The 27,470-nt window shown below is 37.1% G+C and overlaps 3 protein-coding genes across 9 annotated transcripts in view; 2 read left to right on the top strand and 1 right to left on the bottom strand.

Annotated features, from left to right (window-relative positions):
- Nucleotides 1–282: 282 nt before the first annotated feature.
- On the top strand, nucleotides 283–8,894 carry gny (ALG6 alpha-1,3-glucosyltransferase garnysstan). Of its 3 annotated transcripts, none has more exons than XM_070210925.1 (4): nucleotides 286–525; nucleotides 7,933–8,130; nucleotides 8,192–8,351; nucleotides 8,411–8,894. In XM_070210925.1, exons 1-4 carry the CDS (start codon nucleotides 365–367, stop codon nucleotides 8,810–8,812), a joined length of 921 nt encoding a protein of 306 aa, XP_070067026.1. In that variant the 5' UTR covers nucleotides 286–364; the 3' UTR covers nucleotides 8,813–8,894. The 3 variants fall into 3 exon arrangements, with proteins under 3 accessions (XP_070067027.1, XP_070067026.1, XP_002060109.1); XM_002060073.4 differs by having other exon boundaries at nucleotides 289–1,029; XM_070210926.1 differs by lacking the exons at nucleotides 7,933–8,130; nucleotides 8,192–8,351; nucleotides 8,411–8,894 and adding an exon at nucleotides 2,680–5,674 and having other exon boundaries at nucleotides 283–1,029.
- Nucleotides 8,895–17,677: 8,783 nt separating this feature from the next.
- On the bottom strand, nucleotides 17,678–18,374 carry LOC138911563 (uncharacterized). Its single transcript, XM_070210935.1, has 2 exons — nucleotides 18,325–18,374; nucleotides 17,678–18,236 (listed from the first exon to the last, which is right to left on the bottom strand). Exons 1-2 carry the CDS (start codon nucleotides 18,372–18,374, stop codon nucleotides 17,678–17,680), a joined length of 609 nt encoding a protein of 202 aa, XP_070067036.1.
- Nucleotides 18,375–21,425: 3,051 nt separating this feature from the next.
- Nucleotides 21,426–27,470, top strand: part of MFS17 (Major Facilitator Superfamily Transporter 17) — a 46,743-nt gene continuing 40,698 nt past the window's right edge. For 2 of the 5 annotated variants that reach the window (XM_032433286.2, XM_032433285.2), the window contains exon 1: nucleotides 21,426–21,585. The gene's annotated coding sequence lies outside the window, so the exon portion shown is untranslated. The remainder of the gene's footprint in view (nucleotides 21,586–27,470) is intronic. The other 3 variants (XM_070210921.1, XM_032433284.2, XM_070210922.1) reach the window with 2 other exon arrangements.

The raw sequence follows: 27,470 nt of genomic DNA, 5'->3' as shown, positions 1-27,470 counted from the left end.
TTTTTGCATATAAAGATTTTTAAACCTTGTTAGGAATGTGTTTAGTGGATTCCCTACTTTGAGGCCATATTATATGACATTTGAAAGGAAAAATATATAGAAATAGTGATGTTCCCAACATATAAACCTCTTTTAGAAATGGGCTAGAACAGGCCCACACTTAAAAATCGGTAATACTGAAAAGATGCTTTAAGGATTGACGGCCAATCATTCGATTTAATTACTTCCAAGTAAATATCGAGAGTATTTGGTACAAGAAAATTTGTTTAAAAATATCGAGTACTAAATCGTAATTACATTAATCGGTGCATCACTAAGTGCATATTTATGTCTAATTAAAAATAAGAGCATTGCATTAGGCAATATGTATTCGGAAATGATAGCTGCAATTTTTGGCGGATTGGCCTTAAGATCTATTATATCCATGAACTCCTACTCTGGATTTAACCAAGCGCCGATGTTTGGGGATTATGAAGCTCAGCGGCACTGGCAAGAAGTGACAACAAATTTAGATGTTAAAAATTGGTATACTAATGGTACACATAACGACTTGCAGTATTGGGGCTTAGATTATCCGCCTCTTACAGCTTATCACAGTTACCTAACTGGCCGTGTAGCTAAATTACTCAATTACAGCTATGTTGAGCTACACACCAGTAGGGGTATTGAAACAAAGGAACACAAGAGTTTTATGCGCCTGACAGTTTTAGCAGCGGACATTTTGATTTATATGCCTGCTATAATAGCTATTTCTGTTTGCATGGATCTCACGTTTGAGAAAAATTTGAAACATCATTTGCTTGTACTTCTTGCAATATACCCGGGGCAAATTCTCATCGACAATGGACACTTTCAGTACAACAATATATCACTTGGATTTTTAGCTTTAGCCGTCGCTGCGTTACTGTGTAACAGAAACAATATTGCCGCTCTTACCTTCACATTGGCGTTGAATTATAAACAAATGGAATTATACCACGCTCTGCCGTTCTTTGCATACCTACTGAGTGTATGCTTTTCACAAAACAGGTATTAATCTTAAAGCGTATTTATGAATTATGTATTCTCCTCAAGAGCTTGATCTTTACAATCCTCAATCCTATTATTAAGCATACAATAGATAGTCTTCAAATCAAGAAAAAATTGCAAAGCAGTCCCTTGCGTCAATTTTTCTACGTAGCGATGATGGACTTGGCGAACTACGTCCTGTCACTGATCTTTCGGCTCTCGATGCTTCACGTTCAGCTGTCACTCTTATCAGTCAGACATGCCAAAATGGATAAGCACTAATGTTCTTGTGATCAATATTCTTGATTTTTACCAACCGACAAGCCGAGTGTCTGTCTTAGTTTCTATGTAAACTTTTTTCAATTTCATGCTTATTGAATTTTTGCATCAGCTTACCTATTACAGGTATGTATATGCCATAGAAATAATAGGTCGAAAATTAAATTTTGAGTGAGCGACTTTTGTTTTTCCCTCGATGTTCTTAACAAACTTGGCATTTACTTGTTACAACATGCTTCTTGCATGTCTTTCTTAACTTCGAAAATTTTTTCCCATAGAAACGATAGCTCGTAGATAAAATACGAGTATGATAAACTAGCTTGGATCTTCAAAATATCTTGACCGATTTGAATTTAAAGGTCTCACCATGCTTCATATATATATGTAAAACAGCAATCTTATAAACATGGTTAAAAATTAATTTTTGCATTGAAGAAAGTAATGCCTTAAGACTTCACCAAATTGTATTTTCTAAACTATCTAAATTAACTATAAAACATTTGTATAAAAGCGGTTCTGCTATATAAAAGTATAAAGTATAAGTACACATTTATATACTATATTTTACTTTTGGATACATACAAACGGTTGCCCAAAAAGATACGTGTGTATGTGTACCTTTTTGTTCATGTTATGCACATAAAGAAAAAATTTACAAATGAACTTAGAGTATTTCCTAGTCTGTTGTATTTATTTTGTATTTATTATACACCGCACCCATTGAAATTGTATAAATTATGTTGTGTGCAAATATTTTGAACAGGCAGCGGGTAACAGATCCGACCCTACAAACTTTTTAATTATGAGAATATTATATATTTAGGACGAAGCGATAAAGTTCTGCTTTCTTATTCAAATTAAATCAAAATCAATTAAGTTCAAAAATATTCTAAAAGCGCAGCTAGCCCTTTCACTTGTATTAGTCTAACCGAATTATATTTCGGACAACCAGCGCGCGCATGGGGAGCTCTGAGAACAATGCTAATGCTAGGCTAAGACAATGCGGTTATTTGTTTTCATTCGTCAAGATTGAACATCCTTTGATAGTGGACGAAGATGTTAACAACCCCCTCGCTACAATGAAAGCCGTGCTTTATATTTACGGAAGTCAATTACAATCCGTAGGAAAAGTCTGTCATGAATTTTAACTATATTTTAATTATCTTCAATTGCCGATATGGACCTCCTTCCCCTACTGGAACTGCTTCATACATGGACTTTAGTTTATTATCTAGAATTTAATTTGTATTCCAATGTGTTACATCCTTGAAAAGTTCTGTTACGTCCTATCATGTTTTGTCTTTAAATCTTTATTTTATCCCTTTATTTGTTTTGAATTCGAGTGTGAACATGTGTATAACGTCAACTGGTCCTTTACTTATGACGTTTCAGTTCGCTAATACTTCGTTTACGAGGCGTTTTATTTTTGGCGAAAAGAGTCTTTAATTTGCCCTCTACGACAACCACCAACTCTTCCACGAAGACATTTGACAGGCGATGTTGCCACGTGGTCCGCGCTTGGAGTCCGAGAACACACTCCTTTGAACATCACCAGAACTATTGCTCGAGCGATGAAAAAGTTCGCCATCGATTCAAGAAGGACCCTGCTAGTCCGGGTCGCCTTTGCCGCCAGATCCCTTAATAGGCCTTCCACCAATAGGTGGCCTGGCATTAAAGCCTCGCCGACGCTTGGAATAAGTGCTTTCCAGTCTTCACACCTGCCTCCCCACAAAGTGCGGAGCTATTGGCGGTGTGGACGCATTCGCTTTTTGATGAGAAATGGCGAGTTGTGCGTTCGCCGTTTTTTTCGATTCGAATTCTTAACTCCCGAAACTAGAAACATGATCTAACAACGTTCCTTGCATTGTCGCAATGGACTGTCTGTGGGACTCAACGGCCGACGAACCTTTGAAATGTCTTTAAAAACGTATTAGTGGATAAGTCAGATACAAGTTCCAAGTGAACCGCCTTGGAGGCGAAGCAAAGGTTTTCAAGTTGTAATGGTCGATTTTTACATTTTTCAATAAAGCGAAACCCATAAACAAAAACTCTCAGCAGCCTATCGAAGAAAAACTATCGATCCTTTCCAATATATCTGGTCGGTGTAGCATAGCTGCTGGTCCCACAGTATATATTTGCGTGTATCTAAGGTACGCATCTCATCTGGTATCAGATATTTACTAGCCAGGATTTTCGTGGGTCCTTAAAAAATAAAGGCCATTAAACCAAATCGGTGCAGAAGAATATAATCAACATCGCAGGTTCTAGAAACGATATCTGCTGGGCTTTGCTTTATAGGTACATGGCGCCATTCAGCTTTCTTGATTTCAGCCACTCAATTCTACTCAAATATCTTAGATTCATATGTCAACAACAACTATAGCTGCGTACATATAGACTCATCCAGGTCTTACTTGTGAAGTCAGAGCTTTTGGAGTCAAATAGCTGCAATCTCACCGAGATAATATTCCGTTTTGTCGCTCTGGGGCCCATGAATAAATCGTCTATCCTCATTTGGAAAGCATCTTCATTTGATAACCACAACACGGCAAGTGTTTTAGTTGTGTCAGACTCTTAGAATTTTATCGGCTAGCATTCAGGAAAATTCGAAAACCATTTGGTTAGTTCAAACTCGATAACGTCTGCAGCTTCAGGGTGTGATGGCTCGCTCGTATCACTAACACTAACACCGTACTGGCAAAGCAGGCGCAGTACCGTCCGTTGTAGTGTTTAGCCTGAAGGATTTCATAGAGACAGATGGGAAATTTTAGTCTACTTCATACACCATAACCTGCCCATACATCTTTTTGATGTCAGCTCTCATCGCATATTTGTAGTCTATATTAAAGGTGAGTCGAATGCAGCTCCTCTTGTATAATCGTTCAAACAATAAGAATATCATTCTACGCAATTTTAGTCAATGTCCCACATGACGCGTCGAAAACAACGCATAACTTCGTCTATGTGCTTTGTGGTTTTAAAACGCACTGATGCGGAATAACCTAGTGTGTCATGCGACAAAAAAGACGTATATCTCGAAGGAGTTACCAAGCTGATTGGGATGTTGTTTAAATAGTTGTCTTTCTTTGAACAGCAATATTTCTAAATTATTTAGAAAGTCGCACATTATTGCGCTTCAACCGTTCAAGCTGTTTTCGGTGACTAAAACTTTTGTCATGATTTGAAGGTATGCGTGAGCTAATTTTTCTGCACCGATCAGCTTTTCCCATTGCAGATAGTTTTTGACTTTGTGTTCAACGGGATAGCGCCGGTGTCGACATAAAAAAAAGGGCAATTAAATAATTTAATAAAACCAAATAAAGAATACTGAAAGTATTTCGCCACAAATATTTACGCTGAGTGTTCCAGACTGGCCGACAGTATTATTCACATCCAAGGAGCACGCAAGCCTGCCCTATTCCCTGCCAAGCAAATAATCTTAAATATTTAATATAAACATGAATAATGAAGAATGTGCGGGTACGCCTAAAAATCAGATTCTTTTTGGAAAATTATAGTCAACTTTGATCATCATTTTTAGCTCCATATATAAAAAGACTTACCATAAGTGGGACTAAATTGATAAAAACTAAAATGGTACTTACAAGAATAGACAAGTAAGAGGTTCTAGTCGGGAGCTCCCGACTAGGGGATACCCTGAACCAAAGACAATATAAACACTAAGATGAGTAACGCCCATACATTTGAATGCGACGCAAAATTTCTAGCCTGGCCTTTCATCTGGCCTTTGAGGCTTCGTACGGCATGCCTGCCGACTGGTTCGTTCTCCAAAGACCAGACGAACGAATGCCGAAGTCGCGGCTTGCTGATGCTGACATGAGCTACGAAGTTAGTCGCCAGCCTGCCTTCAGCAAAGCTGGTCGATGCTGCTTTGCGTCGCTTCGTTTTCAAAGTAGATTGAGCGAAAAAGTTTAGAACTTACGATCGACGCAAAGTGCTTGTGCTTTATCCATGAAATTCATGCTTTATTTAAATGATATATTACCCTAGATATTAACGATTAATTGTACAGGAAAATTTAAGAACTTTGATAATTTTTACACAAGGCGCTTCTTGCGCAATAACTATGTTAAGAAAATAGCACACATAGATTGATTTCACTTTTCTTTTTGGACAGTGTATACTTGAGAAAAGTTCTTGTCTCAGCCAATAGCGAGCGTGCACCTTTCGTTGTATGCGTGAATCATACATGCATAAGAACTTTAAAGTATGTATGTATGTCTTGATATTCACTGCTCTGGCTTTAGCTGGCAAGAAATTAATTTTGTTAGTTTTCTAGCGCAGATCAGGACCTACCCCAAATTTGTGTTGATATATGAATGCATTTTGTGTACTGAAGTTGGCTCCGCAGAAAATATGTATTTCTAAGTCGATGCAAATATTTACATCATTTCTTTAAATTCATTTAAAATATTATTTTTATTCTCCAATTAAGAAATAAAAGAGTGCTAAAAATACAATTACATTTCAAGTCGACTCGAAGGTCATATTTAGTTATGACCCCATTATAATTATAATGGCCTCCTCGCGGTGTTCCCTGTGTACTTTGTTCTTTATAATTCGAACAAAAAATTATAAAATAAAAAGAAATTCAAATTAATTAAATGTATCTTTGAAAACAACAAATTTGCACTTTTATTTCCTTAATTTATTTTGTATTACTTAAAAATAATAATAATTTTATTAATAATTTCAAATATAAAAAATTACATAAATATTTGCATCGACTTAAAAATACATATATTGTACGGAGCCAACCTCAGTACACGAAATGCATTCATATATCAACAGAAATTTTGGGTAGGTCGTGATCTGCGCTAAAAAACTAAGAAAATTGTTTCTTTGGCAGCCAGAGACTTTGCCAGAGCAGTGGATAACAACACATTCAAATATGTATATGTATATTCACACGCAAACAAACATAATTGCTTGCACGGCCCTCACAGAGCCGAAGCTGAGAGCAAATTCTATTTTTAGCTTTTTCGTTCTCTCGGCTGTGAGAGCGCAATGCTACAGGTTTCGTTTTCGTTCTCAATGTTCAAAAAATCAAGCTGCATAGTAGCATTTTCTTGTATGGCGTTACTCATCTTAGTGTTTATATTATCTTTGCCTGAACCCTCTTCTTCCAACATGAAATACATATATATATTCTATATTAAAAGCTATATGTCAAGTTTGGTCACTCTAGCTTTTATTATATAAAAAAATGCCCAAAAACCAGGATATCGATATCGATTTTTATCGATTGCTTGGAAACGGAGCAAGTTATCGATTATCGGAAACAAACATGATCTGAGCAGGCACTAGGAGCACCTACATTAAATTTCTCTAGCTCTTATAGGTTCTGAGATCCTTGCGTTCATACATACGGACAGACGGACAGACAGACAGACAGACATGGCTAGATAGACTCGCCTATTGATGCTGATCAAGAATATATATACTTTATGGGGTCGGAGATGCTTGCTTCTGTTTGTTGTTACATACATTTGGATTTTGCACAATTACAATATACCCTTATACCCATTTTTAATGGGTTCAGGGTATAAAAACATGTCTTGGATACAACTGTATTATAAGCTATGCCACAAAATTCCTGCAATATTGTGGGGCTGTTTGCCCAGCACATACGTCTTTAATTTAATTAATTTTTATTTATTTCATTTTTGTATAGTGTTTTTAAATTCATATTCTAGGTATAAATTAACTTAAACATTTTTTATTTAACAATTACGTTCCATTTGTATACTTGATTTATAAAGAATTTGTTTTAATTTTGTAAAAAAATATTCTTCTTTAATACCATATGAAATAAATTTACTTTTTGAATTTTTTCTTGTGTAGCTTCAACATCAAAATTTAATTTCAACTCGCTTGGCCAAAGTTTGTCCTACAGCCAAATAGATAGTCATCGCATACTCTGTTTTAACTTAGCCTAATTTCCCTATTATTCTCGTTGAAATAAGAAAAAACGTATTATTTGCATGAATTTGTTTAGGCTAGCTGCTGAAGCCTATTGAAGCAAAGCTAAAGTTATTGCAATGTTTTAGGCTACAAACAAACATATCTCGAGCTCTTGCTGGATAGTCTAAAATGGCAAAAAATATTCCTTCTTTATATACACGAACCACACTTTTGTGTTTTTGTGGCTCGTCAAAAAATTCGATCCTTATATTTACAATAATTGCAAAATTATAAAAAAAAATATATATATGTTTATTTTCATTAGCTAATTATTAGTTATATATAAGCGGCGCCAACCTCTTTGTTCAATAATTATACCAACTTCGTTCATTGCGAATAACATTTGGATGCTCTATTCATTATTATGAAATCAGCAAAAATAATTTCCACCACTGATTCAGCATTAGCAACTCATGACTATGGTTTTCGTTTGTTAGGCTTGGTGTTTCAAAAGCAAAAAGCCTTCTTAGTAACTAAATTGGTTACTATTGCTTGCTATATACTGTTATATATTGCTTTAGTTTTAAGAAGGTATATTTTGTCGTTTGGAAATTGATATTTAAATCCTTTTAATAATATTTAACAGTGATATACATACAATTTTTTTCAGAATAGAAACTAATCAAATATTAAATGTGTATAATTATTTTCTTTTAACAGCTTACGATTGTTTGTTACAAAGCTTTTAATGATAGCGACAACGGTGCTAGCAACTTTTTTTATTTTATGGTATCCTTGGTTAAGTTCAATTGACGCAACTGCACAAGTTTTATACCGTCTTTTTCCACTCGGACGAGGCGTATTTGAAGACAAAGTTGCAAATTTTTGGTGCAGTATTAATGTTATTTATAAATTGAAGTGAGTTTAAACTATTGTTAATTAAAAAAACTATGTATTAATTTTTACGTTCTGTTTTCAGAAAACACATTGTTAATCACGAGATGGCTTTAATTTGCATAGGAACTACATTATTGGCTGTCTTACCAACTAATGTGCAACTTTTTTGCAGACGAAGTAAATACACATTCATATTAACTCTATTTAATACGGCCGCAGCATTCTTCCTGTTTTCGTTTCAAGTATGTAGTATATATGTATATTACGCTTCCAACCATGGCGCCTAAAACATCTTTTTCAGGTCCACGAGAAGTCCATTTTACTTATTTTATTGCCATCAATTTGCTTGTTTGCCTGGTGGCCCAATGAAATGCTTTGGTTTCTTAAGATGTCAGTTTTTAGTATGACACCACTTTTGAAGAAGGATAATTTGGTTGTTCCAACATTAGCATTAATGATTATTTTTCAGTTGATTTTCATGTGTAGCTATTTTGAAACTAACCAGAATATTATGATTCGAAAAAATTGGATAGGATTAATCATAAAAATCTCCGAAATTTTAATGATTTCCATTTTATTTGCTTCTTTAATAATAGAACCACCGGCTAGGTATCCGGACATTTGGCCATTAATAATTTCTATAATAAGTTGTGCGCATATTTTTATGTTTCTGGTGTGGGGGTATGTTCAACAGTTCACATAAATCGTAATTTTATAATTGTTTAAAAATGTAATGTAAATGTAAATGTAAAGCTTTGTTAACTAAATAAAAAAAATATTTCTTATTTTTCTTTTTGGTTTTCATTTTGGTTTATTTACAATTAACAAACCACTATTATTATTCATGGATCTTAGCAGGCTTGCAGCTAAAAGTCGTAAAATTTAATTGAAGACTTTTGACAATTTTTTATCTGAAATTTAATACAATAATAAGTTTTAAGCTAACAAGTAAACAATCACATTAAGAAGGTATAAGCAACGAAAGTGAGCTGATTTTCTGTCTGCATTGTGCAAACTATGTGACAACATTTTAATGACTTCCTTAAGGGTAAGCGAAACTTAAGCATAACAACTAAGTTATAAACACTAAAAGGAAGTAGGTTGCCTTTATTATTGTTACAAGCAAAAAAGTATATTCTGGTGATAAACTATGCGGGATATTCTTTAAATAGCTACTTTTTGCGAACTGATGTAAATATTTAGCAATTTGCTTGATGATAGAATGAATCATTTTTATATTATTTGTGTTAGTCATTTCTATATATAAAACTGTTTGCTTTGATTGATTAGAGATCAATGCACAGACCAAACCGTTGGAGATAGGAATCTAAAATTATCACTGTAGGTTCCTTATGTGGTGGAGGTGCACCCAAATTATGGAAAAATTACAAAACATTTTTGCATGAAGTTTTGTTTTTCGATCGGCCTCAAGCTCATTTTCCAAGATCTTTTTTTATACCCTGAACCCATTAAAAATGGGTTTAAGGGTATATTGTATTTGTGCAAAATCCAAATGTATGTAACAGGCAGAAGGAAGCATCTCCGACCCCATAAAGTATATATATTCTTGATCAGCACCAATAGCCGAGTCGATCTAGCCATGTCTGTCTGTCTGTCCGTCCGTCCGTCCGTATGTATGAACGCAAGGATCTCAGAACCTATAAGAGCTAGAAATAAATTGAAATTTTAGATGTAGGTGCTCCTAGTTCCCGCGCATATCGAGTTGGTTTCCGATAATCGATAACTTGCTCCGTTTCCAAGCAATCGATTCAAAAATCGATACCGACATCCTGTTTTTTTTAGCAAATTGGGTAAATAATAAGAGCTAGAGCCACCAAACATGTTATGTTGCTTCTAGAACATTATAGATATTTCAAGTATCTTTCATTTCATACCTATCGCCACCTCCCCGCTACCACCCTACAGCTATAAATCAAATTAATAACCCAACTTGTATTGCCAACCAATTTAAGCCACAATTTAAATGCAATTGACTTTTTCAGAATACAAAAATTTCTATGGAACAATAAGATAAACTGTAGAAAGTTTCATAAAGATCGGTTAAGAAAAACCAAAGTTATATGCAACTGCGCAATTGAATGGGGCAGCAGCTTTAAGAATTTCTGTATACATGTACACACACACATTCATGCGCGTCTGCTTCGCATGCTAACAGCATGGTAATTGCATCTTTTTTTTGTAATGTTATTTTAGTTCCTTTTTTTATCATAAGTACTTAATTATTTTTTTTGCTGGTGTGGCTGTTGAGTAGAGTCGACATCAAGTAATGCGGTCAGTTGCGAGTTCGAGCCCTGCCAAGGGAACTTTTTTTTATTAATTTATTTGGTGTTGGAATAAAAGGGTTCAGGGTATTCTTTAGTCGGGAGCTCCCGACTAGAACCTCTTAATTGTTTTCAAAATCAATTGAGGGGTACCTCACACTCCTTGAAAAATCCATCTTTCTATGGTCAAAGATGAGATGGCTTAAGTTTCAGGTTAAATTTCTAAGAATCTTACTGAGAGTACACTCTTTTTTGAGCGAAATTTTATGTTTTGGCCAATTCGCTCCAAACTTATTTTCAAAGCCCTACTCAAGAACATAACGAAAATTAGCTTATTTGGAAATTGACGGAAAACTGTTATAGGAAAGATATCTGTTAAAATTCGTTTGAGAACCGGTTCACAATAGAATCTCTCCATCTTTACCATTGGCAGTGTGGCAAAAAATTTAATTGGATTCATAAAGCGATTAGTCACGATCCCTATCTTAGAATACTAATGTATTTAGTCCCCGTAGTATCAAAATTTGCAACATTGAATAGAATCAGTAAAAAAGCAATTTCTACTTTTGTCCTTACAATTTTTAAACTGTGATCCAAAACTTTGGTTCCCATCTAATTCTTATTCGTCTAGCGTTAACCAACCGTAAGACAATCCTTGGCGTTGTCTTCCTTTATCAGTTTATTGTAAGCGGCATAGAATACCATCTTTACCATCCTCTGAACGCATGTTTGGCCAAAAGCGCCAGGGGGTAAATAATGTTACACAGCAAAATTTGCAAAATCCAAGCGCAACTAACTATAGTAACGTAGTTGGAGAACTTGATGCAGAAAACGATTACTGCTATGAAAGTGAATTTTTAGAGAGCACTTCCGGCGGCCGTAAAGGAATTAAATGGTGCAGTATCGGTAAATTCGGTCTCTATTAAGTTATTGTTAAGTTGAGATCAGAAACTCAAATCAACTCAAGATAAGTTCAACGGATCATGCCTTTAGCTAGGAATTGTTGGAGGGATGCTATGCCCTTTTTCAACGCCGTTACTGTTTCCATAAAAACAGTTATTTTTGTGACAGTCTTGCTGACCCTCGGTCACCTGGAAGTTTTTCCGTAGGTACCGAGCCTGGCAGATTCGGATTTCTTTTATAATGAGTCCCATGACCCATAACGTCAAGTACATACCCTGGAAGAACTGACGAAATGGTATATACTCGTTCAGCCGTCGTGCTGAAGGCCTCCAGCATTAGGTTCAGAAACCGGCTCCGTACCGTCACTGCCGTAGTCGTAACCACCTCGTCGGCTGAAAAAGATAAAACCTCTAAGTCCTTCTGCAAAATTAATTTATTTATAAACATAACCATTACTTAGCTGACTCCGCATTGATAATCCGTTTCTTGCGTCCGATTGTCTTGGCGAGATACACGATGTTGGGCCAGATTGGTGATAAAGCCCTAAATAGCGTTGCAAGGTTGATACTGCCGGTCATTCCAGCGAAGGCGACCATTATTGTCTTCGTAGGTTCTCTACCCTGCATAAAAATGCCAGACTGAAACCTACCGAGTCTGTCCCGTTGGGATTGATCGCCAGCGATATCTAAGGTCTAACGAACTCCGTTGACTTATGATAAATTGTGGTATGCTCTCGAATCGCGGCTATTATCCGTTCTGCCCCTCTATTGTCTGCGTCAGCTCTGTATCGAGGCTATTCTCGCCCGCGTCAGTCTTCAAGAAAAACCTAAAGAAAAAGCCGAGACAAGCTAAAGTAGGGGCAGTCGTTGGGGTCTTCTCGAACTGACGAAACGCATGCTTCTGATCCTCATTCCACGACCATTTCCATTCTTTAGGAGCGCCGTCAACTGATCGACTGGGCTCGAAACACACTTACCACGATGTCATCCCGAAGCACTGTCGCAACTCCTTGCAATTATTTGGGTCCTTTACCTAGATAAGTCCGAGGTCTTTCCCGTCTCATCACGTGTCCAAGGCAGACCAGCAATACCTTGCCTCCGCTTTCTTGGTCCCTTTCCAGGCCGTTTCGCCATCCCAGAAGTGAGAGACCTTCTATCGGCTTTTGACCGAGGTTGGATTCAGGAAGTGCTGTTACTGTCGCAATGACCAGTTCTGCAATGCCGCAATGCACAACGAACTTCCATGCCTAGGATCCCACCATGGAGGGCATAATGACCATCAGACTGACGATCACCTTCCAAGGCAAGCCGACCTCTAACCCAACGTTTGTTGTTTTTCTACGTGGGTGTGTCCACGCCACTGCCCGTTTCCCGCTCCTAAGCGCCGGCAACAAGCTAGGCAGAGCCTGTTCCCATATATCAAACAGAATACAATACGCGCTGGCGAACTGTTTCTTCTACACACCCCTATTAAATACCCATTGCGCATCTAACCCCATTCCGGCGTATTGCCTCGCCATTTGACGCGCGACATCCGCATGAGCCATTGCTGGCAGGGCGGGGACCCTTCCACTTGCAACATTTGTAAGGTCGGTCTCTTGAGCATAATGGATTGGCAATGACGGACCTTAAGAAAAATATCATCGACTAATAGAAGGTGCACAACTGTTGATATATGTCGCGGTGTGTTACTACTCGCATTTCTACATCTCTCTATTTCTACAAACTTATTCTGACCGCTAGGTTATTCCTTCCTTTGGACGGACTTTATCGCCGAATGTCAGAAGGTTAAAAGGCAGGGCTTTTGACGTTTACCCCACTGGTTACCGAGCATTTGGGAGGAATGGTAATAGCCATAAATGCAGGTTTTAATCTGTCGATCGACAATACAATTCTTTGCCATTGACCCGCACGACGAAGATGGATATCACCTCATACGGTCCTGAGTATGGAAGCACCAACAGCTGCTTTTCCGCGTCAGTCTTGACGAATACTAGAGAGCATATGTATGGCTTTGTGCAGAGAGATTTTCGACTTGCTATGATGCGAAGCTGGAGTCGGACTTGTTGGTACGAAACTGACTAACAAACTGCCATTGATTCAACAATGCGCTCAGGACATTGAAATATTCGTTGGAGGGGTAAAGTGTGCACCCGTATAATAATTCAGCACTGCCTCCAGCCAGCGAGAGAACCAGTCGATCATCATCACGCAATTCCTGTAATCACCTACCAAGGGCATCACGACAATCTCGAGTTGTATATGGTCCATTCCAATATGTCATTACGCATCGCTGGCCAAACATAATTAGCACAAATTTGTTGGACTGTAGACCTGCCAGTAGGATGAGAGAGTCGGTGAACATTTGAAAATATGTGCATCTAAATTTTTCTATAATATATGGTCTAGGAATTGCTGTCGGTAATTCGCAGTACAGAAAAGTTTGCACATTGCCTTGCATTGACTGTAGTTGTAACGACGTCTCTCCTTTAAAAATACGTATCTGTTCACTGTCCGTTGCTTGGGCCGCTTTAATGCTCCTTGTGTCGATCGTAGTCGGCATCGTCGTTACATTGATCCTGGCAGGCACGTCTGCTGCCGTTTACTTGTAGGATCTTTGTGGAGTACTGGGAGATAAATCCTAATTGGCGTAGTTGGGCGAATGCGTATATCAGCAGCGTGTGATCAGTTCTTATTACGAAAACCCTTGCGTCTAGCATGTGCTTGCAATACTTAATTGTTTCATAGGTTACTAGTAGCTCCCTGTCATATGTGCTATGACTGCCTTCCGTTGCGCTTAGTTTTTTTCGAAAAAAAAAGTAGTAAGTAAAAAAGCCGTCGTGTACCTCTATTGTATTGCACCATTACCGCACCGAAGGCTAAGTCGGAGGCATCCCGAGTCAGATCGGCGTGTGGAGAAGGATGAGCGAGAGTGGTTGCATTTGCAATGGTGGCTTTCCAATTTGCGAATGCAAATTATACCGCTGCCATTAACTGTGTAACTTAAGAACAATATCTCATTTAATTTGAAAATTGCATTTTTGTCGATAATCCTGAAGCTTATGCGCCTGAACTGAGTTTGACATTATCGAGATGTCGTCTATGTAGCAGAACACAAGGTCGATATCTCGGAAAAGTTGGTCTATGAAACGCTGGAAAGGTTTCGTTGCATTTTTGAGTCCAAATGGCATGTATACAAATTCAATCAAACCAATCGGAGTGCATACTGCTGTTTTCTCAATGTCTTCTGGTGGCATCGGTATCTGATAGTATGCGCGTTCCAAGTCTAAAGTTGTGAAAATATATATGTGAGGTATCGGATAACGATCAGGAGATTTTATCGCGTTTAGCTTCCTGTAATCGCCACAAGGCCGCCAACCATCACTGGTTTTTGCTACCATATGCTGCGGGCTTGCCCATGGACTTTTGGAATAGCGACAGATTCCTTTGTCGATCAGTTGATGGATTTGTGGTTTCGCTGATGCCAATTATTCTCTCCCATCAGTCGCCGTGGACGATATGCTACTGGTGCTCCAGTTGTGATGATGTAGTGGCAAACTGCATGTGATGGGCGAGTTTTGTGTAAGTTGTTGACCATGTTGACAGCCTCTGTATGTTTTGCGTGAGGGCTATGACTGTGTGATTTTCGTGCATTATTTGGGGTTTCGTGTGGAGATAAAACCTTGTTGCTTGATATCTATGAGCAAATTTGACTGTAACAGAAAGTCAGCGCCAAATTTTACCATTTGCACGTCAGCAATGATAAATGTTACGGAACTGCTTGTTTCTCGGTGGGCCGCGCCGGCTGGCTCATCGGTTTCTCTGGGTGTAGTCCCATCCCTGGCCCGCAGTCCGCACAATCGATAACAATGAAGCTACACGCCTGTAGCAAAACAGACTTACATAACACTATGCAATGCGAACAACATATCGATAACGTCAAGCAATCGGAACTTCTAACTCATGAACAAAATAAACAGCTGTAACAACTATGAACATGTAAACAACAAAGGTGAGACACTCAATATAAATTAACAAAAAACACTATTTATCCACCTTACTCTTCCAGATCGGGCCCCGGTTCCGAACCCAGCGTACCCAACCATGAGACGATCACCTACTCGTCTCCCACGTTCTGCCATTAGATGGCCATCAGCCTGTGCCGGCTGTTATGCCAACTCTCCCCATCAAAGAAAATTTAGCCGGACATTTTTCTCTTCAGATACGGTATATAATTGGTTGCATTTCTTATCGTTATTAACATTTAATCTTATTTCGTATTCCCCTGCAGGTTATCTTCAAGCTGTTATTTATAATTTCGTACTCGCGAACATTTCCGGCATTTTAATCCAGGTGCATACGATAAGCTGGTATATTCTTATATTTAAAATAATGGATATAAGTTTTAAGTTTCAATTTATTTCCTTCTTTCAACTTCGCTTTAACGATTACCTATAACGCGTTGCATCATTCCATATTTGTAACAATTTCTATTAATCTTAAATATTTTAAATTTCCATTTTTTTTGTACAGAATTTCTTGTTCTTATGGCGACCTTCGTATGATACCGGAGCCCACAAAAAAAAACCGCCAGAAATTATTGCCAGTCAACAAAGGAAAGGAAAACAAGGGGAGAAATATAAACACAGGTATTTATTGCACCAATGGGAAGCAAGTACCCGCTAAAATAAATGCGTGTATACATATGTGTTTCCAACGAAAGGCGTTGTTTGTCAAAACGCTTATTACCTTGCCTGCCTAAAGAGCTCTCTGGGTGGGGGGCACATGCGTAACATATATATATATATATATATATATATATATATACGCATAAGTGGGTATCACTCGTGCATAAGTTGACCACAATCTAAACCTTTTAATTTTATTCTTTACTTGCCAGACGCAGAAATCTTTTGGCCCTTTCCTTTACTTAATTTAAACTAGTCGTGAGTAATTTTCTTTTTTGTATTTAATAGCAAAATAACTGGAGTTAAAAATTCCAAAAAAAAAACGGTTCTCTTTCAGGGAGCACAATAGGAAGTCTGCGTCTGACTCTGCCGTTTACTCAGGCGAGGAGGCACGAAATGGAACAGACTCACTCGGATGATATGGGCGTGGTCTTGCCGTGCCTCTTCGTCGTGTGAGTCCCGTCCGTAATGGCTCGTCTCTCCGTCGTGCTTTGAAAATCCGGCCCGTGAATATCGGTTGATCTGGATAACGCTCTCCGGCGCGGGATTCAAACGGTGTGTGCCACAGAATGGCTGCGGCTGCTCTAACAAAGTTTCGCTTTTATAGTAGTTTTAAATGACGACAGTGTGTTTCGGGTGTATTATTGTTTCGCGTATTATCGCTCTTGGGCACTATTTCTTTTGCAATACGAATCACATAAGGAATTATCTTTGCAATTAAATAATAAAGAAAGCCCGTCATGAACAAATGTATGCCCTTTGATTTTTTTCTTTTTGGTTAAGCACATGCTCCGTGGCCGGCAAAAAAAAAAATATCGAACTTCCAAAAATTCTTAACTGTGAGCCGGCACGTCCGCTGTAGACCGCTGACAAAGTCGAACTCCTCGTACATTTGGGCAGTAACATCATCGGTGCCGAATTTCGGAACACGCATACATTGGCGAGGTGGGCACCGTTGCTCCCCATCTGTATGGCTGCATTTTTTTGGGTCAATGGCACAAATGACGGCCAAGGGCATGCGAACCACTCTCCTTATATTCTCTTTAAGAGCGAACTGGGTGGCCAATAGCAATCGTCGCTTTTGGCGCCGAGGATTGCAAGTCTGGCGTTGCCACCCTTCAAAAATTTGGGCTCCGCCGTGGGCCCAGCTTCACCCCACATACACTGACCATATGACAAAAATCGGCGTGGCCGATTATATCGTACGCAACCAACTAAGTAAACCCTCGGTGCTGCCGATAACGTCAAATGCAACATAAATGACCACTTTAAAGCACGACCCACGCTCAAGTCGAGCTCTGGGTGTAGGTTGCGATATGTTTGTATTATGGTTCAGTTTGCGGCATAGAACTGCAGCTTACCTTTTTGTAGTTTTCTGTTTGTCACTGTGCAAGGCACAACTGACAGCACCGATCCAGAATTAATGAGGAATGTGATTAGTATGCAGATCCGTCGCCAGTTCTAAATGGTTGCTAGTGGAGGGAATGCTGCCGCCCTAGCTGAGTTAACGGCAGCCGCTCTAATTTAATTGTTGGCTTCGTGGGCGGCTTGGTTGGCATTTATGTGCGCGACCACCAAACTTGCTGTGGTAGAAGCAGACCGATAATTTATTCCCACATTCCTCGTCGTTTCTCGGTTTTGGTGAGCGTGCATATGTCTGTTTTGAGCTACGACATTCGTTCTGCAGCTTATCGACTTACTGGGAAAGCGCGTGCAAGGCGGCCGCAACATCAGTTAAGCTGGGGCTATTGTTACTGACCTCTTCTATATTCTGCTGTTTTTGCTCAGCAGTTGCAGTTTGTGTCGACATTTCAGAAGTCGGTTCGCTTCCACTATTTTCCAGCATCTTGTCCCCGATTTTTGCTAACTTATTTGGGTCGTCTTCCTCCCAGACAGAAATTATCGGACGAACCGCCATTGGCAGCTTGGCGATAAATAGAGTGCATATAAAGCCTTCGCAGCCATTAGCGGGTGCTAAACGACGCATGTGTGTAAGAAATTCCATCGGCTTCTTGCCGGTCAGGTCGCGACCTTGCAGAAGTCGCTTTAATTTTGAGACCTCTGATTCCACAAAAATTTCGAGGATCCGTTGCTTCAATGAGAAGTATTTGTTATTCAGAGGTGGATTCGTGATGGGATCCTGGATGGTGACAATATCCTCGTCCAAGTGTACCGACACCAAGTCGAACTTGCGATCATCCGATACAACATTATGCAAGAGAAACAGGCATGGTGCAAACCACAGGATTGAATTTCTTGAAGTTTGGAGCGTTGATCTGTGAGCATTGCTGAAAATTTCCTGCTAGTGGCCGTGCAAGCGACGATTGAAGTTGCGGTAGTTACCTCTTCAATTCTTGAAGTTTTTCATTAAGCCTGCGTTTTTGGGTCGCCATGTTTGTTGCGTCGAAAAATTCGTAAGTGTCACAAATTGTGTTTTATGGACGTCGACCTCAAAAAATTGTACTCGTTTTGTATGTAATATCCTATTTAACGTCACCACATTGGCCTCTCGGCTAGTTATACTCCGATTAGTTTTATTTGTGAAATCAATTTTAATTGTAAAATAGTTCGAATTGTAATTATGAAATAGTTCGTCTTCTGTTCTCTCCGATTGGCATCCTTTTGTCTTTTTCTCGTAAATAGCAGCTAAGAGATAGGCCCGACATATATTGGCCGATTGCCTTCTTCTTGTGAATGGCCGCTTAGAGATAGTCCTGATATATATTGGCCGATAGATCGCGGCTAGAGCTGCCCAAAAATCTAGTTTATCCTGCCTAAAGAGCTCACTGGGGTGGGTAAGCGGCGACAGATACGGTATTTTAAAGTATGTGTGAATTGTTTCTGAACAGATGCAACTCCTTTTAGGTCTTTCCCTCGCTGTATATACCCAGCGGAGCAAACTGTCTCAAATGATATCGCAAACTGGTAAAATGCAAGACTTTACCCGACACAACTCTCGCAAACATATCGGGAAACGATAGCAATGTGAATCATATGTCGTTCAGTTTGTGGCTGTCAAAGTTTCATTTACGACTGTCGCAAGAAATACGACTAGCGAGCGTTTTGTAATATTTAAAAAAACTCTCTTAAAAGATATCGCAAAAGGCTCTCATGAAATATGATTTGCGAAACTTTTTTTGTTACATGCCCATTTTTTTCCCATAAGAATGTTTGTTGCTATTTTTTTTTTTTTTAATATTCATTTTAATTCAAATTGTATTTTAAAAATAAATAACATTTAATTTAACTTAAGATAAAAGACATTTTTAAAGCAATCTTATAATTATAAAAAAGTGAATACATAATATAAAATAATTTTATTTGCAACTATTTAACTTAATAGCTTTTTAATTTTTGTATATTTATTTAAATATATTCTGAAAGGGAAAAATTTTGTTATTAATTTACACTTGTTAATTACTTACCTCTCACTAGAAATCCAAATTTAAACAAATTACTTATAACTTTGACCACGTGTCTGCTCTACGCGTACGCACATATAATTCAAACCAAAAAAAATAAATTTAATTATAGAAAATTTTTTTTTTAGAAGGCCCAATAAGAAGCTTTTTGCTCTGGGCGATAATGGACTTTGTAGAATGGACTCACTCATTCCGCACGCATCGATGAGGTTAGCCATGCCACGGCTGACGGGCTTGTGAGTTTAGTGGACGAGCCTGTCGTCTTCCGCGTGGCTCATTTAAGTGCCGGAATCACTCCTTTGCATTTACTTTTATTTATATTATTTGTATTTCACGAATTAATTGTAACTTTCTTTTTCATTTTCTTTCATTATTGTCAATTTTGGTAGTCATTCCAGTCCACTGGTAATCTTGAAGCTGGGCTGAACGGCAAATAGCTGAATAAATTTTAGTACTCGACACAACAAATTTAATTTTCTTTGTGTTCGCCACGATATTTAAAGTTTATATATATATATATATATATATATATATATATATATACTATCGGGTATATCCCGGCCTTGCCCGTGAAACGTATAAAGTAAATATTCTTAGAAAGCTTTGAAACGATTTGAAACTAACCGAATGGTCAACAAACAGGTTTCATACAACCAATTTTCGCCAATTTACCACTGTTGCAGGTGGAATTTCCCAAATCGATGAAACACATTAAATTCTTATGTAGAGCATTGAAAATAAGTTTGAAGCAAGTCGGAAAAATTAAAACTTCACGAAAAAAATTTGGATTTTCGAAAAATGTGAAAAACACGACTGAAATGAATTTTAAAATATATCTTTGGAAATTAATTTGAGGGCGAAAACTCACCCACTAAATTTTTGATCCACATTTCGACCAAGGAGGGATGAATTTTCCAAAATGTGCAAAACACCCCTCAAATGAATTTGAACAAATTTCTTCGAAAATGAGTTTGAGTCCGATCGGAAGGCAAACAAAAAAGTTGCATACAAACGTTTTTCGCGATTTTTCCACACTTGCGAAACCTCGTCTTAACGTGCACCCAACTCACATAAGGTAACTACAGTTAAAATTTCAGCCTCCTAGCTCTTACGGTTTGGGCTGTGTGTTGATCAGGACAAATAGTTTTATATTAGATATAAGGTTAGAAGCGTAATTTTTATATATAATAATTAATAATAATTTTTATATTACATAGTTTCGCTCATTCGCCTCCGAGCGAATCGAGTTAAGACAGTAGGTCCTGAGCTAGGCGTTGCTATCCCTTCGAAATTCGGGGCGCATTCCAAAGGTGCTTAGGGCTCTATGTGTATGTGTCCGATTCAACGAACCTTATGAAAAGCAACATGTTAGTTACATTTTTAATGGAGGGGATAGGTGCCATCTGAAGTCTGGAATTAAAGGGTATTAAATTGCAAATAAATTATTTGCACCACCGGATGGATAGGAGCTCCTTGGCAAGAATAACGAAGCCACCGACTGACGTCCGACTTTGTGTTAGAAAGTTTTAGAAAATTTGTTTCCCTTTATTATGCATAATTATGCCGCCTGCCTCTGTTTGCGTTTTGCGAGACAGTTGCTTTAATAATTAGAAATTTATAAATAAAACAAGAGTGCTTCTTTATGTTTAGTTGGAAAATAAAACAAATTCATATTAATTATTAAATTAGCATCGGCGCAAGCAGTTTTAGGTTTTAAAGTTGTGACAGCGTAAAGTTTCAGATTTCGTCTTAGGTCTCAATTTTTTTTTAAGAACAAGATACTTATTAACCATATAGTGTTACTTAGATCAGATTTATGTATATAAATTATCTTTGTCTCGACCGTCGCACATTGTATTCTGGTAAGAAACGAAATGAAAGACACCATACCCCATTGATAAGAGCGTTGCTTAGCCGTTGCAATTATGAATTGCCGGTCGATAAAGTGATGCATCGAAAAATAACATTGATTTCCACTCGGTAAGTATCGCCTTGATGATATTCGATACATCGACGTTCGTTGTTTTCTTTACATAATATAAGTACATACATATTTATATGAACATGTGCATATGTGCGACCTAGCCTATGTGCGGGAAATCCATATCTTCAATTTGTTAATGCAGTTTACAATTATAACATTTGAGTAATTGTAACTTTACTACAAATCTAACATTATATGGTACGTATGTACATACAATGGTACATTTTCATTTTGGCATAGAAATGTACAAAACCTAGTTCGTGTTAATGCGCATGTTTGTGTACATTCTTATGCTCGTGCGTATTCATGCATACGTTATTGTACGTACGTACGTATGTACGTACATATATAAGTACATTACATGAAAATTTTTTTTATGATAACCTGAACACATTAAATATAAGTAAACAATATATAATGGCTTTATTCAAATGTCTGTAACAGGCTGAAGGATACATCTTCAAATCATTAATTATGCATATATGTATGTATGTGAGTACATATACATACATGTGTATGCATAAATTCTTGATCAGTTTTAACAATCGATCTAGTCGTGATCGCCAGTAGGCCGTATACATACATACATATGTACATATGTATGTGAACGTGTTGAATTCCGTGACTAAGAGATAGAGACGGCAAAATTGGTACAGTGGCTCACAGCTTATTTTATGCAGTGAATACTCATATTAGGAATTGAATAAATATTTTAGTACCATTTTAAAGAGTAATATGTCTTGTTAAATAAGGATCATCATTTATTAATAACATATAGTTACTATATACCTTAAAAATAAAAAAAAAAAAAACAAAAATTACTGAAAATTTTAGGTCACAGCTTATTTTATGCAGGTAGTTGGGATATGGATAACTTTACTTATTATGGTTAAATTAATATGTTCAATACCTTGCATTTATTGTTGATTTAAGGCGATTCTGCATCGATGCCATCAACTTTTGGGTTACTTCTAGTGAAATTTGCTGACATTCAGTTTTCAGTGCCACTTCAAGGTCGTTTTTATTAGAAAATTTGTGTTGTCGAATGTGTGTTTCCAATATCGATCATACATTTTCAATTACATTCAAGTCTGGTGACTGCTGATGGACTCATCACATGCAGTTATAAATAAGCCACGACTGAACTACATATAACTTCGCTTTATGTTTTGGGTAATTATGCTGATTAAAGCAAAAATTCGTCCGTATGTCCAGATTCTCAGCACTTTGCAGCAAATATTTTTTTTCTAAATTTGAAGGTACATTAGTTTGTCCATCATTAGTTAGTCCCTCCTATTGACATACAGAATAAAATGCTTGCAAAAACATTTCTAGAAGCATAGCAGAGGCATACAAAAATAAAGTACCGTTAGGTAGCGCAACAGTAAAGTACCGCTGCACATAGAAGTGTCTGCATAAAATAAGCTCCTCATTAAAGAAGATATTTTGCACTTTCAAATGGTGCCAATATGTTTATTAAATTCCTAATAGTTTTGTTGCTACATACCTTTTAATTCGGAAGTATGTACTGCATAAATAAGCTGTGAGCCACTGAATGTAGACTCGTGCAGCTTAAAATAAATGAGTATATGTATGTATGTATGTATATGACACTTGTAGGTTGTCTGGCTCTGAAAATGCTGGACAATTGTAGTTTTCCACGATCTTAAAGAAAACATATTATTAACTACTACTAATTAAAGTTAAACAACAAAATCAACCATCCAGCATCGGCTAAAAAAATGTACCGTTAATATACATTGTATGTAGGTCTATTATCACGTTTCAATTAACTCTTTGCATACGTTTGCTAGGGTATTTTATATTCAGCAGCCTGTTCTTCCTGCTTTGGTTGATAATAGAACTGCAAATGTTTGCCATTAACCCTCAAAAGATGTGTTAACAATTCGCACAGCGATTGGGAGTCCGACTATTTACATTTATCTCAAACTATTAATAATAAGCATTAGGTGTACACAGATTTTGCTCAAATACTATGTATAACAGGCAAAACCAAGCATATCCGACATCATAATATACATACAGTATGTCAAGAAATTGTTTTCACATTAGAAAAAAAAAATTATTTTTCTACTTCCTCAGCAAAAGTTAATATTTTTAAATATTGTAAATATATTTCTTTAAATTTATTATAGTTGCTTATAGTATTTACTAATAGAATTCATAAAAATAGTAATAGAAAGTATAATGATATGTAAGAAATAATACAAAAACAAAAACTAGTCGTTTTTTTTCATTGTCAAACAATTGTTAACACATTTGGCAGAAGTAATAATTAAATTAATTTAAGGCAGTGAAATTACATATTTTTCTTATATTTAATTAACTAATTAATTAATTTTGTATGGTCACCATTGCCATTATTGACTTCGTTTAGGCTTTTTAAAATCATAATGGCTCGGCAACTGCTGCCACTCTTCTAGTAGTATAGCAGTTTTAAGTACTGTTCGGTTGTTTGGATGCCTGTTAGCCACTCTTTTCTCTAACAAAGCCCAGACATTTTCGATGGGATTGAGATCAGGACTTTGCGCAGGTGTATCGAAGACTTTACCGCAGTTATAAAGTAACCACAAGCGTATCATATGCGCCTTATGCTTTGGGTCGTTATCTTGATAAAATTTAATATTCGGCATATTATTGTTTATACACCCAAATTTATTCGCGCTGCTTGTCAACTGGTTCTTCAAAATGCTTAAATATTGTTGTGCGTCCATCGTGTTTTCAATAAAAGCCAAATCTCCGATTCCTTGGCTTTAGATGCACCCCCAAATCATTGTGGACAGTTTGCTAAATTTGACTGTCGGAATGATGTTTCGGTTTTCTAAAGATGTTAAGGGCTTACGCCACACCCTTGTTGGCCCATCATTATAATATAGCATCATTTTCGTCTCATCGCAGAAGATGACGTCATCCCAATATTCGGCAGGTTGGTTGTGGTACATTGTGGCAAAGGACAAGCGTTTTCCAACATTAACTTCAGAGAGCATTGGTTTCTTGCGAGCAGCTCTTGATTTGTAATCGTGTCGTTGTATGGCCTGACGTACAGTTTCGTGGGATACATCCAGATCCAACTCTTCCTTAAGATCTCTTGCAAGAGTTCTCGTCGAAAGCATCGGATTTTGGCCCAGTTTTTTTTTTTACCAATGCGCACGCCGCTCGTTTATTTATTTATTGCTTCCGACCGGCTCCTTTCTTTGGCTCCAATCTTCCCTCGCTTTTAGAGCGTTTTATAATATTATAAATGGTCTTGCGGGTTATAGAAAACATTTCTGATAATTCCTTCGCACTTTTACCAAATTGGTGATTAAAATACACTAACTGGACCACCTCAAACGACAATCTCTTGCCTGGCATTTTTAAGAGTGTCTAAATAATTTCTGACGCGCAGCAACCGAAAATGTTCAATTCATAACAAGCCAAATTCGTAGAACAGAGCATGTGCAAGGCCAAAGTTACTGTAAATTTTACCGCTATTTACTGCATAAGCGGAAAGAGGAATGCAGAACATTTTTGTGTAAACAATTGTTGGACAGCGGCAAAACCAACTATTTTTGGTTTTTGAATTATTTCTCAAATATCATTCTATTAGTAAATACTATAAGCCACTATAATAAATTTAAAGAAATATATTAACAATATTAAAAAATATGAACTTTTGCTGAGAAAGTAGAAAAATAATTATTTTTTTCTAGTGTGAAAACAATTACTTAACTATATATATACATATATATGTATTCTCTTTTCCGTAAACAGTCAACAACCTAATGCATCTAGCCAGGTTGGTTTGTCTGCATGTCCGTATATATGCGTGTCGACACCCGAAAACATAAGCTAAAAACGTGAAGCAGCCTTCTCTTGATCGCACGAATCAGTTATGTATGTCTAAATAATCGATAACTTAGCCTTTTCATGAAATTGAAAAAAAAAAAAATCGAAACATGAATTTTAAATGCGAGTGAGCCCCAAGTTCTTGCTAGCATACGTCTCAGTCGTATTTCTGCAAGGGCAATTAATCGTAAGCTTGTTGAAGATACATATGTACATGGTCATACCAAAGACAATATAAACACTAAGATGAGAAACGCCCATACATTTGAATGCGACGCAAAATTTCTAGCCTGGCCTTTCATCTGGCCTTTGAGGCTTCGTACAGCATGGCATGCCTGCCGACTGGTTGTTCGTTCTCCAAAGATCAGACGAACGAATGCCGAAGTCGCGGCTTGCTGATGCTGACACGAGCTTCGAAGTTAGTCGCCAGCCTGCCTTCAGCAAAGCTGGTCGATGCTGCTTTGCGTCGCTTCGTTTTCGAAGTACATTGAGCGAAAAAGTTTAGAACTTACGATCGACGCAAATTGCTTGTGCTTTATCCAAGAAATTCATGATTAATTTAAATGATATATTACTCTAGATATTAGCAAATAATTTTACAGGAAAATTTAAGAACTTATATAAGGTCGTATTTAGTTATGACCCCATTATAATTATAATGGCCTCCTCGCGGTGTTCCCTGGGTACCGACTTTGCATCGGTAGCTAATTCGAGCGGCGACTTTGTTCTTTATAATTCGAACAAAAATTAATAAAATAAAAAAAATAAAAATTAATTAAATTTATTTTTGAAAACAACAAATTTGCACTTTTATTTCCTCAATTTATTTTGTATTACTAAAAAATAATAATAATTTAATTAATAATTTCAAATATAATAAATTACATAAATATTTGCATCGACTTAAAAATACATATTTTGTACGGAGCCAAATTCAGTACACAAAATGCATTCATATATCAACTGAAATTTTGGGTGGGTCGTGAACTGCGCTAAAAAATTAAGAAAATTGTTTCTTTGCCAGCCAGAGATTTTGCCAGAGCAGTGGATAACAACCCATTCAAATATGCTGTTATGTATGTATATTCACACGCATACAAACATAATTGCTTGCACGGCCCTCATAGAGCCGAAGCTGAGAGCAAATTCTATTTTTAGCTTTTTCGTTCTCCCGGCTGTGAGAGCGTAATGCTACAGATTTCGTTTTCAATTTTCAAAAAATCAAGCTGCATAGTAGCATTTTGTTGCATGGCATTACTCATTTTAGTGTTTGTATTGTCTTTGGTATAACTATCGCCATTAGTTTCAAATTGTTTATTTTAATGCGCATAAACGCGGCTCACACCACTAGGTTAATGAATTTCAATGAATTATAGCGTCTGTCTAGTAGTTTAATTAATGTCACATTTTCAAATTTCACATATTGGTGTTCCACTGGTTGTCGGTAACATGTGAGTGACAAAAGTACCGCTTCTTTAAATAAACACCTGATCGAACTTCTTTAATTTACATAAGCGCCGTAAAGTTTTTCGAAAACTCAAAAATTGCGCTTTCGAAGTAAGGGCTCCATTTTAGGTACCCTTTTCGAGATTTCGCCATGTTTAAATTCTAACAAGAGGTTCTAGTCGGGAGCTCCCGACTAAGGAATACATTCATACATCGTTCTTCATTCCGTTTCAGCAAATTTTGGTTCTTTGTCACTGTTGACACTGTTTTGCTAGTTTAATATTTTGTTGCTTGTGAATACGCCATCACTTCGTTAATGGACCCGCACACATCTTCGACAGAAAGATCACTGCAGTAAATAACAGCACATACATATACATTTTTAAGGACTCATGCCTGCATAATTTACACATACAAACATAGATGCATGAATGCCACTGAAACAAGAACTTCTCTCCAGCATACGCTGTGCAAAAATAAAAGTAAAATTGCATTTTGAAGGTTAAAAGGTATAACATTGAAAAACTGACTTTATTTTGTTGTTTAAACAATTGATAGATCAACAAAACTGAAATCAAAATGTTGAAGCATAAGCATGTTTGAGTTATCTTAAATAATTGCTCGTCGTATTTTAAACAAAGTCAAGCAGTCACCAAAAATCTTTATTTTCGCAATTACAACAACCCTCAGTTTTGATGTCACATGCGCATTGGTGATTCGTCATTGCACGCATTGCTAATTTCAGAACGATGTTCTATCGCCAAAAGTCAAAAGCCTCTTGCGAATAT

The sequence above is a fragment of the Drosophila virilis genome, unplaced genomic scaffold, assembly GCF_030788295.1.
Source record: "Drosophila virilis strain 15010-1051.87 unplaced genomic scaffold, Dvir_AGI_RSII-ME tig00001590, whole genome shotgun sequence".
In the NCBI taxonomy this organism is placed as follows: Eukaryota; Metazoa; Arthropoda; class Insecta; order Diptera; family Drosophilidae; genus Drosophila; species Drosophila virilis.
This window is presented reverse-complemented; position numbering and strand designations above follow the sequence as displayed.